A 13,988-nucleotide genomic window follows, 5' to 3' on the forward strand; every position below is an offset into this window, starting at 1 on the left:
CCCACGCTTCATCACAATATCAGAGGCATAACTGGGTCCATGTGTGGAAGAAGTTAATCTTAACCATCAATGAGAACAAAAGTTGCTTGTGTAGTTCATTCTCTCCAGCATCTGACACAGCTTCAGTTGACTCAGCTAACACCACATGTGCAAAATGAACAACCAACAACAAAGACAGGGAGAAGCTTTCATAGCAGCCAACTTTCACCACTGTCTCCCAACCATGGATTACAGTAAAACAAACAACACTGCCTCCAACAGCTGTGTTTTACCCTCACTTTGTGGTGGGCAAACCACCACACATCACTAGAGAACAGGGCAGGAGTTACCTTTAGCAAGAGAGGTCAAAACCCATGGCTGACACAGATGTCCCCATGCACCACTGTAGCTGTAAAACACACCTTCAGCAGTGTCCCATGGATCATATCACATGCCCTTTTCTGGGGGTTTTTTTGTTTCTTTTGCAGACAGGATGTCATGGCAGTTTTAGTTTTAAACCCAACACTACTCATTTAAACTGGTGTAAGGGAGCGGGGAAAGAAAAACAATCTCACCCACAACTCAAAACAGCCACCCACTCAGAAAACTGCTCAGGCATGGAGTCTGCATCTCAAGAGATTTGTACTATATACGCTCCCCACACACACATCTCAACAGTGATCACCATATTTTCCTTTCATCTGTTTATTTCAGCTTTTATTTCAGCATTTCAGGCCATTTTATACTACACAAAACACTTAGAAGGACACACTCAATTTCCCAGGTAGGTAAAACTTCTGTTCCCTGATAAATGCAAATCTAAATCCCTTGCTCAGTTCAGTAGTTTCCATGCAGAGAGCTGGCACATCCACTTTGTGGTTCAGGGTGGCTTTCAGGAGCCATGGCACCGTGGGTCTCAGATGCTTCACTAGCATTTCCAAGTCCTCAGTTTCAGGCTGTGGTGAATAAACTCACACAGCAGCTCCAGAGAGGCAGGCAGGCAGCCGGGAGCGGAGATAATTCAAAGTGTCAGATTTCCCAGGCTTCTGCTCCAGCTTAATCCTAAAAGACAATGTAGCAAAATACAAGGGAGGCAGGATACAGAAAGTGAGCTCCCAGTGCCCCTCTGGTACAGGTTCATGCACTGACTCAGTGTGGTGACTACGCAAGGCTGACTGCTGGAAGCCTGACACCCACGCAGAAAGTGCCAAGTGCTAAAAAAAAAACCACAGTTCCAGTTCCTCTCAGAACCCCGCAGGGTGGTTTTACACCACAGGGACCCGCAGCCATATGGAGGTACGAGCATCTCTGGAGAGAACAAGCAGAAGCCAGACTCCCTCAGAGAAGTCACCCAAAGGCTGAATAAAAGTGGCTAGAGCCAAGCCCCAGACTGCTCCAAGGCTTGTGGCTAAACCAAAGCTGCAGCTGGAAGGATGGACCGCAGCACCAGTGCGCTTGCAAATAAGCCAGATTTTATTCATCCAGATCAGATACCAAGAGAAGCAAAGTTCCAGCAGGGTGGGCCCCAGGGCAGCCTCACAGGCTTGCTGGAAATCTGGCCATCTGCTGCATTCAAAGGTGGAGGGGTCTGAACTGATCCTTGCACAGATTCCTATCAGGTTCCTTTTGCCTAGAAAGGTGGCTGCTAGGCTGTGAGGACTCCTGTCTGCCACCCGTTCGGCTGCTGCCAGCACTGCCAGTCTGCTCTGCAAGAACAACCTTCCCCTACCTAACCAACCCAGGATGCTCTGCTTAGTTTCAAAATGCCTTTTCTTTGCTCCACCGGCTCCTCATGGCCGCTGTCTCCTCTCCCCCCTCACTTCCCACGTTTAAGTTCTCCCAAGTTTATTAGTCAGCTCTGGAGAACACAGAGTAGCAAAGCTGGCCCCAGATCAGTCAAACCTTTACATCCATCTACAAGAGTCACAAATCAGTAAAGTTGCAGCACTAACAATACATGCCCCCCCTTCCTGTCACAGCCTTGAGCTGGCACGTTGCCCTCAGAGCAACTACAGATTTAAAACAGTGGTATAGCAGGGTAAGAATATGCCTATCTGGCCCCAGAGGCCAGGTAACAGGAGGCAGAGCTGCCAGCAGCAACCTGGAGCAAACCGCTTTGTGGCACCTGTGCTCACAGCTCATATGCATTGCAAAGCACAAGGAAGAAGCAGGCTGGCAGCCTTTTAAATGCCTCCTCTCCGAGAGCATAAAATGAGCTCCAAGTCAGTCAGAAGTAAAATTTTTGCTTTGGGAGTTAAATCACCTTTAGGTGATATTGTATACCCAGAGCTTCTTCAAACAACAACAACAAAAACCAAACCAACAAAGAAAAAGAAAAGACAATTAAAATCGGGACTTATGTGGCCGGAGCTGATGTGCTGCATAAAGCCAACTGCCTGGAGTACCAGGTAACTGAGCACTATAACAGGAGCCGGAGGCAAACCTGCCTGTTCCACCTTGTGTCAGGGATGCACAGAGTGCAGGCAGGGCTCTGCAGCCCTGGCCAAATACCCACTCCCTCCAGCGCTGCAAATAAGGTCAGGAGAGCCCAGCCTCTTCCCAACACCAACTTCCTTCGGAAACCTGGCGCCGACCGAACTGCCTGCAGGAGAGCACAGCCCTGCGAACAGCAGCGCTCTGCGTGCCACCGTGACGGCCAACACCCTGGCGGCCTGGAAACTTCCCAGGTCTTTTCCCTGCCGTCCTCCACCACTTCGCCCCAGCCCCCAGCAGCACTGCCAAAGCCTCCAAGAGGCACTGGTGAATTTAGGACATAAATCCTCCCTGTCCCACCAGCCAGCACCCCAACAATAGAAGTAACTCCAGAATGGAAGGGGGAAAAATTTTCTTCCCACCAGGATCCCACAAGCAGTATTTGCCATGCCCGTAACACACAAACGATAAGCTCAGGTGCTTCTGCAGTGCAAAGCCATTCTGTCACGCAGAGGGGGAGCAGCTTTCCATCCACAACAGGGAAGGCTGCCCCGAGCCAGGTTAGCACTTCCCCAGCCCACGCAGGTCAATGGTGACAGTCTCTCCGCAAGGAACATTCCCAGCTGGGTCACACTCCAGCTTCTTGTCCTGTCTGGCTGTAAACAGACAAAGCTATACACACTGTGTCTTTTGGACTGCTTTCTGCAGAAGAAAAAAAGAAAATCCACCTCTCACTGTCTCCCATTTGCATAAACTTCCTTCTTTCCTCTTGTCCCATCACTTCTCAGGTCAGCCTTGTCAGTATCTTTAAGGTATGCCTGTCTCTCAGTGTTTTCAAACATTTGCTTATTTATGTCCTCTTCCACTTCGTCATCACTTACCGAACACCACATATTGAGCCCACGAAACATTTCCTCTTAAGCTGATTCCTCCAGCCACCAAGCCCTGGTTCAGCAGAAGGGCTGGGAAAAGAATTAACCATATCCATACACGCACAGGAACTCAAAAGTTTTACCCCACACAGCTTTTTACACCTCCTTTGAAAAGGGAAGTGAGGAAGAGTGACTCACTCGCAAACCCACTTCAACTTTCTGTCCTGAACAGCATTCACCGCAGGCAGGGCTGTCAAGGGTACACAGACCAAACCCCCTACCCACCCAGGCTGCAGTCAGAAAGATCCCACTATTTTTATTTGGCTGACCGAGCACTGTGGCAGTGGCACTGCGGTTTGGCGTGCTACTAAAATAATCATCAGCTGAGCTTCTCGAGCCTGACACAAAACCCATGGGCAGGGGCAGAAGAGCTGTGCCAGGCTTCTGAGCAGGCTTTCACCTACACCTTTCTCCCCAGGGAAAGTGACACTTATGGCAAGCTTAATTTACAAGGTGCCCGGGGTTAGAGGGTAGATTTTGTGGGCACCCAGGCCTAACAGGTCTCCTTTGCTCACAACGGCCCTGCTCTGCATCCTTACACATGCAGCATGCTGCTGCTGCTCTCTTTCCAGCCCTACTAAAAGTCTCTCCCAGCTGCCATACGGTGCCAAGGCCATATGAGCTGTGTGGCGCCTTTTCACGTACCAAGAAAGAAAACAGTGGGAAGGCTCCAATTTCTATTTTTAAAAAGGAAATATAAATGAAGTGTCGAGGGACTTCCATAAGTTCCCAGCATGTGTCCCATGGAAAAGCCAGCACTGTAAGATGAACATGGAGCATCCCTGACACACAAGCAGGCCTCCGGGAGACAGCAGCCCTGCTCTCCTGCTGGAATTGCCCAGCAAACGCCCTTTGCTCCCTGCAGTGCAAGCTACCAGGCAGCAGAACAGCAAATATCTTTATCTCCTTTTTGGAGACAGGCAAAAGGACAAGCCAGCAGCAAGTGCCGCACCAGAAACTGGACCTAAGCTTCTTGAGTTTTAAGGCAGCTTTAGCAACAGACTGGCCTTCCTCAGTCCTTCAGCCTTCAAACCAGCACTACGCAGAGGAGTGGCAGTGAGTGAGCAGCAAGCCAGCCAGCTGGGGACACTGGGAAGGGGACAAGGAAGCAGGGAGGAAACACGTCCCTTCATCCTATAAATCGCTACATTCCTGTGAACTGGATGACTCCGAGCAAGGAAAAGAAAGCTTATTCCAGCAAAACAGAGAAGTTTCACACAGCCTCAAGGCACATTCCATTTCTTCTTCAAGCGGGATTTTCCCTGTGCCCAGAGAGCACACAACTGCCCTCTCCTGCTTCTTGCAGCAGCCACCTCCAGCTCCCACCAGGCATGCGCGCACCTTCTGACGCTGCTCATGGCCACAGGAAATTAAAGATTAAACAGAAGCCCGTGGTCACAGCAAACACAATGCCATCTGTAACACACTGCTCAGCTGGGATCGTTCCTCGGAGAGCAGCAATGGATGATGGCTAATGGATGTCCTGGCACCACAAATAGGGGAAGCTCCCTCCCTGCATCCCCAGGAATGAGAGCAGAACAGACTGTGTCCCCTCTTATCACTCAAGCTACTTGTCAGTAACTAAGGAAACATGTCTGCAGAAGGCATCAACCTGAGTCTGGAAGCTCCTCTCTGCCAAAGACTGCTTTCGGAGCAATCTTTTTGCCTTGGTACAACCTCCACAGCAGCTCACAGAGGACAAGTGCTAAGGATTTAAGGGATGGGAGGAGGCAAACCTGCTTGCTCAGTTGCATTTTGAAGCCCAGAGCATGAAATATGCTAATTCTGCCCATCTCCTCTGCCAAGCACTGCAGACCCAGAACAACTGAATGCATAATAAAACTTTCACCCAGCTTTAACCAGAAGTTAAATGACTACCACAGCCTCAGCTACTGAATTCATGCATGCTGGAAAAACAGACCTCCTATTACTCAAAAGAGCTGGACATGAACCAGTGACCTAGAAAGAAAAGCCTGCGTTGACATCCCATCACTCTCCACCTCCTTGTTGCCCTTGAGCCATCCAGCTTGCTTGAATTTTTCAGAGCCCTTCCCTGGGGAAGTCACAAAGCAGAAGATCATGACACCGGACATCATGCTGCAAGGAAAAATCCCAGCTGGAGCCAAAGGGCACGGGACAGGTGGCTTCACAGTGACCTGACCAACCCTCAGCTGCTCACAAAATTGTTGCCCTGATTATACTAATCCAGTTAAAGGCCAACCCTTCCTTCACATGCGTACAGCTGACAGATCATCCTTCAAAACCAGTCCCCTGGAAAATCCCAAATCAGAATCCCTCCTCATCAGACACTGTGCCAGCCATCAATACTTTCCAAACCCACTTCCACCTTTGACAGACATCAGGTTTCTCTTGTCCACTGTGGTGTTGCTGAGCATACACAGGCACCAGAAGCCCTGATATAAGCCAATAACATCACGGGAGCCTGAAACACTGCACCTTAGAGCTGACCCCCCTCCCCAGTCGCTTGTCAAGCCAGCTGTCAGGAGGTTTTATTGCAGGAGTCTCAGCGAAGGTCATGTTAAGCTGCAGAGGTCAGAAGGAAGGTGCTGTGGTTGGAAGGAAGAGAAAGACTGATGCTTACAGCAAACTCCTATTCAATTGATGTTAAGGCAAAAGAGAGCCAGCCAGTCTGCCTGCCCCAGAGAATGCCTTCCAAAGGTGGACAATAAGGATTCAAGCCCTTCCTGTTCCCCGAGGCTGCAGTCAGAGATGCGACTACCACGTTTGGGAAACTGGCCTCTCTGGCAGCAGACTACAACTAGCAGCATTTGAATGTACAGCCCAGAAGCTTCAGAAAGTCAAATCAGATATTTAATGAAGAGTAGAAACCACAGAGCGAGCATTGTTGCGGTGTCTCTCCAAGCACGGGTGACACAATCAGCCTTTGTCAAGGCTGGAGCTCCAGAGACAGCAGCATGGCAGGGTTGGTTCTAGTGATTGGCACTGACATATAAAAATAAAATTAAATAAAAACACTTAAGCCACTGCAATTTTCCACAGTTCCAAAGAGCCATACACTGCTAGGACAGCGTTCACGGTCCCTCTACTCCCCACCTCTCCCCACCGAGGACTCAAATTGGCAGGAAAATCAGAAGCCCCTACCTGGGTTTCACCCGCCACTGCTAACAACTAATAGCTTTCAGAGACTGCACTGGACAAGGGACTGAGTCTCAGTCTTGGCAGACGGGCATCGCCTTCACAAAGCTGTAGCCACAGACCTCAGCCTTTTGGCAAAAGCAGCAACAGCAGATGGGACCACAGGTGCATCCTCCAGAGAGGGGCAAGGTCTGCACAGCTCCGAAATACCTCCCAGGAAGGCCCCCGTGCAGCTCTGCCTGCAGGCAGGGATGCCTCCAGGTCCAAGAGGCAGTGCACAGTGCTTTCAGATGGCACCGGAGGCTGCACCGAAGAGCTCATTTAAAACAAGCAGCCAAGGAGAGCGTGTAGCCTTTCCCAATTTTAGCTGCTACTAGCTAAAAATGCATCGGATCAGAAGAAACAATTAGAGATCAAGCAGAGTCCAAGCCAGTTTCTTTTATTTGCTTTATAAGCAATTAATTAAGATAGTATTTTCAGTATGTTTTTGCCCCCAAAAGGCTCACAAATGGGACCTCAGTAAAAAAAAAAATATTCTATACACATAGAGCTGAGCAATCCCCTGGGGTGGGTCAAAAGAGCACACAGCAGAAGCTGCTTTGTGAAAAGAAAACGTCCCAGATACTTAAGACACAAAAAGAAATACAGGCAAACTCAGCCCACAGATTGCAACTAACACCAAAACCTTCAGCAAATAACTTACAAGAGCTTTACTGACCACAGTGGTCAGAACATCTACTTTTCTGCTCAAGGAAAACCACCTCTGTAACACTAGGCTGCAGCACCAAGGTCTAGTTCATACTAGAAAAAGTGTTTTGAGAGTTCATTTTACACCAGTAACCCCCTGCCCACAAAATAAGCTGGACCAGCTGAAACAGTATTCGCCAACAAAATGCCATCTATACCAGGCCTCCAACTAGCATACGTAATTTTACAGATTAAAAAAAGAAAGTAAACACAAGAAACAAGGCTTCCTGCAGCACCTAGCTAGTTACCAGATTTTCACCGCCATCACTGCACAGAAATGATCTCGCTGGTAGAAGAGTTAAGACCACACCAGAAGAGGAGGATGAGGCTGTGTCGCAGCAGTCCCAGCTGCCTGCAGCCAGGGAGAACCTGGACACAACCCTTCCCCATCCCCAAAGACAGCTGGTGAAGAACAAAGTATTCAAAGCAAAACAATGTTCTTCGTTGTTAATGAACGACTAAACTGACCTTTACCCGAAATGAGGAAAGGGAATGTTTTCCCAGAAGGATGGACAATGATTTCTGTATGAGGAACAGTAATTATTTCCCAAGGTATGGAAGGTGATACGTACTTTCCTTGGTTGGCATTAACACCCAGCATGAAAAGATCTAATCCAAAGCATAGCTTGGTTTCAACACTTTCCACAATAAAAAACAAATGATGCCACTAAACTAAAAGTGTGAAACATGCCTGAGGCTTTGCAGAACATGGCTCAGGCCTCATCTACTTTGCATGTTGGAGCTGCTCTGGGATGCTACTTTAATCCAGCCGCTATCAGGTAACAACAGATCTTCGCACCAGGACACTCATGAAACTTAATCCATGCTAACCACAGGTGCAAATTAACCAAGGACTGGTTGAGCTACGCTGCAGCTCTGTAAACATACTTTCATTCAGCATGAAAGTAACCTCAACTCACTCCAGGTAGATCACTTCAAAAATGAATCAAGCGAAATCAAATCAAGGCTACTCAAATTCTGAATAAGAGAGTCTACACAGGGATTTAATTCACTTTAATCAATCCGCTGGAAAGGTTAATTGGGTTAAGTTTCTTGAGTAGCCACGTGTGGACAGACTCTAAGGATGAGATATTGGCCACACTAAAATGACCAATAACAATTCTTAACAGGAGCAACATTAACCCCTAAAACTTCAGGCGCATGGATATTACTTTTCTTCCAGTAGCAATAAGAAGTGAAGCATTAAAGGATGACAAGAGGTCAATCAGAACCTCCAGCGCCCTGCACAGACATACACCTTCTACTCTTGACTAGCGGAATCGTCAGATTCACACTTGCTATTTTGTAAAAAACGAAATTTTGAAAAAGAAGAAGTGGCCAGCAGCAAGGAAAACAAGTTTAAGGAATTTTGGTTGTATTTAGATAGGCATGCAGTGCTCTGTGAATACAATGTAAATTCAAAATAACTTTATTTGGACACAGCTTCCACGGTCCTGTATTGCTGTCAGAACAACTCCAGCTTGTACAAAGCTTTTTAGAACAGAAACAGCTCCCGGGCACCTTTGTTGGGCTCAAAGGCACAGACAGGTGAAGTGGGCGCCCAGCTCACAGGCTAGCCTGGACCGGGCGCGGGGCCTGGGGCCGCCGCTGCTGGACCCCAGAAAGTGGGGGGCGCCTACAGCCCCCCCTTCCCCTGCGCTCCTGGGGTGCACTGGGATTTCGCAGGGTGAAGGAGGCTGCTTGGTGCTCTAAAGCTCCATGCAGAGCTTTCGCAAAAACCCCGCAGCCTCACGGATTTTTAACCAGGACCCCAACATCGCCCGTCCCCTCAGATCACCCCACACACGGGTATTCACAGTTCCCAGCGCCCCGAGCGGAGCCTCCAAACCCAACCGAGCCGTAACCGCCAGGCACACGTCTCTGCGTGCCGATCCCCCGGGGGCTCCCGGCTGTCTCACAGCCCGGCTCCCCCCCGCGCCCGCAGCCCTGCCCCGGCCCCGCCGCCCCGGCGCGGCGGGGGAAGCGCGGCAGAAGCGCCGGCGGCGGCCTCGGCCCCGGCGCAGACAAAGGGCTGGCCCCCTCCCCCCGCGCCGCTCCCCGCCTGCTGCCGGGGCGAAGCGGCACCCCCCGCCCGGCCGCCAGCCCCGGGGCGAGCAGCCCAGAGCCGGCCGGTCGCGGCTCCCCGCCAGGCCAACGCCGCTCCGGCCCCGCCGGCCTCCGCCCGCCCGGCCGCTGAGGACACCGCGGGGGAAGCGGGACGGGCTCCCTCCGGGCCCCGCGCTGCCCGCCACGCACTCCCTGCGGCGGCCGGGGCACCGAGCCCCCTCCCCCGCCGGGAACCGGCTCCGCGGGGAAGAGCCGCCAACCACCCCGGCGGGTGGAAAATTTTAAAATAATTATTTTTGTTGTTGTTGTTTTTAACAATAAGTTCCTCCCCTGCCTTCCCCAACTCGCCTCAAGCAGCCCCGTCCCGTCCCGCCCCCCCCGCGCCGGGCCGCGCTCCGCGCCCCCCCCCAGCCGCTCCGCTCCTCCCGGGGTGACCCCCACCTTCCTTCACTCCGGGCAGCTTGGAGTGGTCGATGCCGATGCCGGCCATGGCGGGGTGGGCCCGCCGGCCCGCGGCCGGGAGGGGTCGACCCGCGCCCCCCGGTGAGGGCAGAGCCGCGGCGGTGCCGCCCGCGCCCCGCGCTACAAAGTTGCCAGCGGATGGAGCCGGAGCGCCCGGCCGTACGGCGCGGGAGAGGGGACAGAAAGCGCCGGGCGGGGCGGGGCTGCCGCTCGCCGCCCCTCGGCCCCCCCGCAGGTGGGCGGTGGCGGCCCCGGCTGCTCCCCCTCCGCTCCTCCGGCCGCGCCGGGGCGGCCGCTCCTCGGGACGGGGGGCCTGCGAGCGCCGTTATCGATACTGTATTGGTATTTGGCAGGGGCGCGGGTGGGATGGAGAGGTCCCCTGCCACCGCCGGGGCGGCGTTCCAAGCCGCTCGGACATCTGGGGTGCCCCGGCGCTTTCCCGTGCCGGGGCCCGGTGCTTCAGCCCCTCCTTCCCCATCCCAAAGCCATCCCACCCCAGTGCTGGCCTGTGTCCCGCCGAGCTGGCAAGCGAAAACGTGCCCAGGTCGAGCCCCAAAGGCGGGTGCCGCAGCCCCGGCACGGCTGGTCCCGCAGGGAGGGGGGCGAGGGGCCGATCTGCCGGGACGGGCGCACCCCGAGCCCAGCATCCCCGGCCGAGGGGCTCCTCGAGGGGCCCTTGAACCCCCCCAGCGCTCTGCCCCGTACCAGCCTCCAGCAGGGCCGGTGGCACTCGCGGCTGCCACGCACGGTTGCTTGCCAGCAGCAAACAGCATGAGATGATGTCCTCTGGGCAAAGAGGGAGGAGGTAAGAGGAAGAGGATTTAGGGGTGTCTAAGCCTCTCTGGGCTGTGCTCAGCACAACTACTCACTCATGTCAACTGTTCAGTGTTTGGATCATACATAAGGGTGTATCTCAGGAGTACACGAGCAGCAGATTAAGTCAGTATTGCCACATTTGAAATGAGTGGCCTCCAGCTTCTATTCTAATGTCCTATGGCCCCTGTGCCACTGGCAAGTAAGAGGATGCAGGGGTGAGAGGGAGACTGAGCCCATCTCCTGCTCCCCATCTCCGACAGCCTCCAGGAGCTCTGTGCCCTGGGCAACTGGGGCGGGACCTGAGAGGGAGAAGTAGTGGGATGTCAGACCTCAGAAAAAATGGCAAAAGGCATAATATTTCAATTTATTAAAAAGTAAAACCATTAAAGAAACTGAAAAAAAAAAAAAAAGTGTTGATTTTCAAAGGGTTAGCCTTGTGCTACTCCAGAGTTTTTCAAGTCTGTTTTCTGAAACTCAGGAACGCTGTCCTTAGTTCCACCTCTTTCAAACGGTGCTTCATCATCCGCAAAGCAGATATGCATAGACTGTCTTTAATCTGACTGCCTTTACCATTCCTTCAATCGCTTAGCCTTCTCCACAGGAAAAATCACTAAATTGTCTGTATTTGTGATTCCTTCTCATACCTAGCACACCTCTGCTATGTGCTGGCATATGCTGAGAGCTGGTAAGTCTTCCACCTAGGAGGCTGTTGTATTAATTTACTGGGAGGTGAGTGACACGCAGGATGACACCCTCTTCCCAGGAACTCCATATGATCATACAGTTTGGGATTAGTCACAGGGTCTTGTTCCTCCAAGGGGCAGCTCACACCAATTGTCTCGTCACAGTCCCAGTTCTGCCCAGCTCCCCCCTGTAATCCCCCTGCCATTCATACAAGCCATACAACTGGGCTGCTTGCAAATACCCCCTGTGGTTACAACAGCCCCATGCTAATGAAGGGTCTACAAATCCATTTCTAGATTCTCCTAAATTTGAGATTTTCTGAACTCAGTATATTCCTCTGGACATCCTTCACCTTTTACCAATCAAGCTTTTTGATCACTGAGTAAGCATTTATTATTGGACAAAAGGGAGGACAAAAGAAGGGGGTAAGCAACCAGGAACATACAGGAGAAGTGGCACAGAACATACTCATTTGACAGAGGTCACAGCTTTCCAAAACTGAAGTATGGTTTTCTCCTGCCCTTCTGTCAGCATAAGGCATTCAATACAAAGCAGCAGAAGCTGAAAGCCTGAAGCATTCACATTTATGCAACAGCTTTAATGCAACAGAGCCCCCTTTATGACCCTACATTTATGAATATGACTTGTAAGCTGTCCATCCCAGTGATTCTGTGTTTTACTCCATCCCCACAGCTCTTTGCTCTAGTCTTCAGTAATGAATTTGTATCACATTGTCTGGCCAGGGCCAACCCCAACAATATACATTAGTCATAATCTGCACTGCACTCAAGAGATACCGTGTTGGACTGATGTGGCTTTGGCAGCTGTTAAGAGCGCTGTGCTCCTGGCTATGTGTAGCTTCACTAAAGCAAGATCTGGTACCTGATGCTCAGGGTCCCAGCAGAGTAGTTCCTGAGGTTCCTGGGTTCAAGTTTCTACTACACAGACTATGTGGCTCCCTCAATCATGCAAATGCATTTGTTCTTGCAAGATCTGCTGAAGCTCAGTGATAGCAGTGGGATGGTGGTCTCTGCTAGGACCCAAGGAAACTACAGGGAGACTACATAAGGGACATTATTTTCTTGGTGCTGGAAATAAAGAGATCTCTAGCTGTCAGAGCACAGAAAAGCTGGAACAGGCTCCCGGGAAGGGTAATGCAAGCAAAACCAGTGAACAGCATTTGTCAACACTGTTCCCTAAGGCAAGGTCCTACACACAAAAGTATTTCCTTTGTGTTCCTGATGTTGGACTTCCCTCTCAGCTTGATTTTTGAGATTAAGTCAGATGAAATCAGAGATTGGAAGATGGCATGAACCACTTGAAGATTATAGAATGCTTCAAAGACCAAAAATGACCACAGCAGGACAGGGGATGAGAAGGAAATAAACAGGATCCAGGCAGTTACTGATTTAATGCCAACACTGCAGCAGCATCACATCTTATGGTCTCAAAGGGCTCCTTATTGTCATAGACCTCAAATCACCCTCCCACCTCTCACTTATGTCTAAAAGCTGGTGCTTCTGGACAAAGGGCATGGAAGGTGTTTGCCTGTCCTGCTAGACTGACATCAGCTTTTCCCGTGCAAATTCTACAGCATCTAACTTGACAAACGGTATGTGTTGCAGTGGCTGATGAATCTCAATAAAGCTGGGAAGACTAACCACTGGGAAGCTGATGCAGAATTTGAGCTGAAGTATACAACCCACACCTTTACTTTTCTTTCATGGACTAATGTCAGCCAGGGAGGAATTTGCAGGGCTGTAGTCCAACCCCCTGCTCAAAGCTGGACAGGCTTCAAAATCTGATGAAGTTGCTCAGTGCCTTGCCCAGGTGCGTTTTGAAAATCTTGAAGGCTAGAGATCACAGCACCTCCCTGAGCTCTTGTTCCGTTCTTTGCTCATTATGATTTTTCATCTTATATCCAGATGGACTTCTTGCTGCAACCTGTGACCCTAGACACATGTCCTTGCATCCTGCACCTTGTTTGGCTCTGTGCTTTCCAGCAGTTACTCTCCACAGCACACCCCACGTACCAGGCACACCATGATCAGTGAGGAGTGTTCTCCAGCATACAGCTGTGGGCAGGGGCTCAGAGATGGCACCACAGCTGGGACTGTGCCACCACACAAGGCTTAAACCCCAGGACTGGGCACTTTACCTACTTGCACCCAGGCATTTGATGCTGCCCCCAGAAACATGGCATTCCTGGAGGGTACCCAGATTGTCACGCTGCTGCACCACACACCACTTTCCCTGTTCTCACAGCACTGAAAACACTTCTGTAAAGATGTGCAAAGCAGAGGCTGGAACTCTTAAAACAAATTAACACAACACGATCTGGACTGGCCTTCAGAAAAAACACAGTAAGCTTTTAGGTGCAGGAGCTGCCAGGCAGAGCACTGGGACCAGAAGTTAGGAGTCCCTTATGCCTCTAAGCTCTTTCTGCAGGCAGGGAGAGACAATTTTGTATTTGCTTCTTAAATAAACTGGGCACCTCTCCAAGTCTCCTGCTGTCATTTTAGGTCAACAGGATAACAACAACTGTGAAATAAATTAGGCTTCATCAAGATGTTCACTTTCAACAGAACAGTCTTTGTTAAAGTTTCCTTAATGATGGCAAGGCTAACTTCCAACTGATGAGGCTGCTGTGGGAAGACACAGAGCATAATGATCCTACAGGCAGGAACATGTGCTTCAGTTAATGGTCAGTGCAAAGGGATGGGGGAAAAAAAAAATGGTTCTAAGTGACTC

General features: G+C 50.9%; 1 protein-coding gene and 1 long non-coding RNA gene across 6 annotated transcripts in view; one reads left to right on the forward strand and one right to left on the reverse strand.

Moving 5' to 3' along the window:
- The window catches only part of CCDC50 (coiled-coil domain containing 50), a 45,496-nt gene extending 35,587 nt beyond the window's left edge, over positions 1-9,909 (reverse strand). For all 5 annotated transcript variants that reach the window (XM_055723260.1, XM_055723259.1, XM_055723258.1 and 2 more), the window contains exon 1: positions 9,717-9,909. In XM_055723260.1, coding sequence (XP_055579235.1) covers positions 9,717-9,765 — 49 coding nt within the window. In that variant the 5' untranslated portion in view covers positions 9,766-9,909. The remainder of the gene's footprint in view (positions 1-9,716) is intronic.
- A 163-nt stretch (positions 9,910-10,072) lies between these two features.
- On the forward strand, positions 10,073-13,739 carry LOC114017101 (uncharacterized). The gene is made up of 3 exons (XR_003561968.2): positions 10,073-10,542; positions 12,863-13,067; positions 13,163-13,739. It is a non-coding gene; the product is annotated as an uncharacterized LOC114017101 (long non-coding RNA).
- The last annotated feature ends 249 nt before the right edge of the window (positions 13,740-13,988 follow it).

Source organism: Falco cherrug, chromosome 11 (genome assembly GCF_023634085.1).
Source record: "Falco cherrug isolate bFalChe1 chromosome 11, bFalChe1.pri, whole genome shotgun sequence".
NCBI classification, from domain to species: Eukaryota; Metazoa; Chordata; class Aves; order Falconiformes; family Falconidae; genus Falco; species Falco cherrug.